The sequence below is a fragment of the Asterias rubens genome, unplaced genomic scaffold, assembly GCF_902459465.1.
Source record: "Asterias rubens unplaced genomic scaffold, eAstRub1.3, whole genome shotgun sequence".
Taxonomy (NCBI): Eukaryota; Metazoa; Echinodermata; class Asteroidea; order Forcipulatida; family Asteriidae; genus Asterias; species Asterias rubens.
This window is the reverse complement of record NW_022985796.1, coordinates 13,814-15,777: the sequence shown is the minus strand read 5'-3', so window position 1 is coordinate 15,777 and position 1,964 is coordinate 13,814. Positions and strand designations below refer to the sequence as shown.

At 44.8% G+C, this 1,964-nt stretch overlaps 1 protein-coding gene across 1 annotated transcript; it reads left to right on the top strand.

Annotated features, from left to right (window-relative positions):
- The first annotated feature begins 564 nt into the window (after nucleotides 1-564).
- LOC117306703 (relaxin receptor 2-like) lies at nucleotides 565-1,527 on the top strand. Its single transcript, XM_033791183.1, has one exon. It carries the CDS (start codon nucleotides 565-567, stop codon nucleotides 1,525-1,527), a length of 963 nt encoding a protein of 320 aa, XP_033647074.1.
- The last annotated feature ends 437 nt before the right edge of the window (nucleotides 1,528-1,964 follow it).

Sequence of the window (1,964 nt, the reverse complement as noted above, 5' to 3'; positions counted from 1 at the left end):
TGGTTGGAATCTTGACTGTGCCGTGTCTTTGTATACGTTGTATACACGCTCAGTGTCGTCAATTTCTGATGGGTGCCTGCTCGCGCCGTCGCATCTGGCCCCGCCTTAAAAATCGTCAGAGCATTAAGTTTTGTACGAGAGGAAAGCCCTTGAACATGGCAATCCTGTGGTGGTAAAATTTTAAAGATTGAGCATGATACTGGGATCGAAATTACCCGTTGTACATTTTGTTTTTCTCTCCGACAGCTCTGTGCACAAAACTCCCATAGTGGAGGTTGTTGAAATCGTTTCTGAGCAACCCCGCCTACTTGAGCTTTTTTCTATCAAGAAGTGTGCAAGTCGCCCTAAACCTTTAACAAATGGACGCATGAACATGCCAGGATGACTAAGGTACAAACTGCATCTCCCTAGCATTTTTTGTTCCATAGTTATTCCAGAGCGTTGCTGAAAGTTTGTAATTGCCCGGGCCTATTTTTTGAATGACCCCCTTATTGTTGGTTGGAATCCTAACTGCGCCGTGTCTTTGTATACGTTGTATACACGCACAGTGTACGTCAATTTCTTATGGGTGCCTGCTCGCTTCTCGTTTTTAACCTCGCCGCCTCCGATTCTCTTATGGGCTTGTACATGATGATCATTGCAATTGCAGATGTGCATTTCGGTAACACTTATTTCGAGCAAACCTCGGAGTGGCACACAAGTATCCCTTGCAGGTTGGCTGGCTTTATTTCCATTGTTGCGAGCGAAGCATCGGTGTTTTTCTTGACTCTTATTAGCATTGAACGATTCCTAGCCATCGTGTATCCCTTTAGCAGCAGACACATTCGCCCCAAGATGGGCCGCATTATTTCCGCTTTGATATGGATTTGCACCCTGATTGTCGGCGTGGTTCCCACCATACTTGCTTTTGATTCGAGCTCAGATTTGTATGGCCTCTCTGACGTATGCATTGGGTTACCACTGATGACGAAAGTGGCGCGATATGAGACAAGAAGCCAGACAATTGATGCGGGTGGAGTCGCCAACATAACCGTTGAAATACCGCACGCTGCTGAATATCGCGCCTCTTGGTTTTTCTCTATTGCGCTTTTTCTTGGAGTCAACCTGCTCTGTTTCGCCGTGATTCTCATATGCTATGTTTGCATGTTTGCTAGTGTCAAAACGTCAAGGAAGGAAGTTCGACGTCACCAAAACGGGGACGATGAAGTTCGCATGGCAATCAAAATGGCGGCGATAGTCATGACTGACTTCGTCTGTTGGATGCCAGTGATAGTCATGGGTATCCTGTCTCAAAGTCGCATCGTGGAGATACCACCCGAAACCTACGCCTGGGTTGTCGTCTTCATCCTTCCCATAAACTCCTCCCTCAATCCTTACCTCTACACCATTGCGGATCTTTGCTCCAAGCGGCATTCTGACTTAAACCGGAAGAAGGTCACCCCCAATATATCGTCAAATAACGAGAAAAAAAGTAGCAACTCCAAGGATACTAGTTTTACTGTTGATGCTGAAACCATTCGTGAGTAGTCACAGCCTCGCTCCCATGGGCAGCGCGCCGTATCGATACCTCTCGTCATCCAGAAAGGCATGCTGGGAATGGCGCGGTGAGATCGATCACCCCTGGGAACCTGAGGTTGGAGTAGCCAATATTGATCAATAAATACAAATGATCAAATTTAAGGACACACGTGACCTTTCAAAACCCAATTTTTCAGATTAGCCTATAAACATTCCGAGTAAATTTTTCTTCTTGTTCTTGACCAGCACCTTTGAATGTCACACAGATAAAGTGCGCTTTTGAAATGCTGTTGTATTAATATTATTATTATTATTATTACAAACTATAATCTCTTTCTTAACATTCCATTGATCGGGCCCCAATTTCAATGTTCAAGCAGAAAAAGTTGCTGAACAATTTTTTTGTTCTCCAGGACTGATCAGGATACCAGTCACAGATTGAACAT

Bases quoted from the DNA above. Each gene is read 5' to 3' on its own strand.
- LOC117306703 (XM_033791183.1), top strand. From the start codon at position 565: ATGGGTGCCTGCTCGCTTCTCGTTTTTAACCTCGCCGCCTCCGATTCT.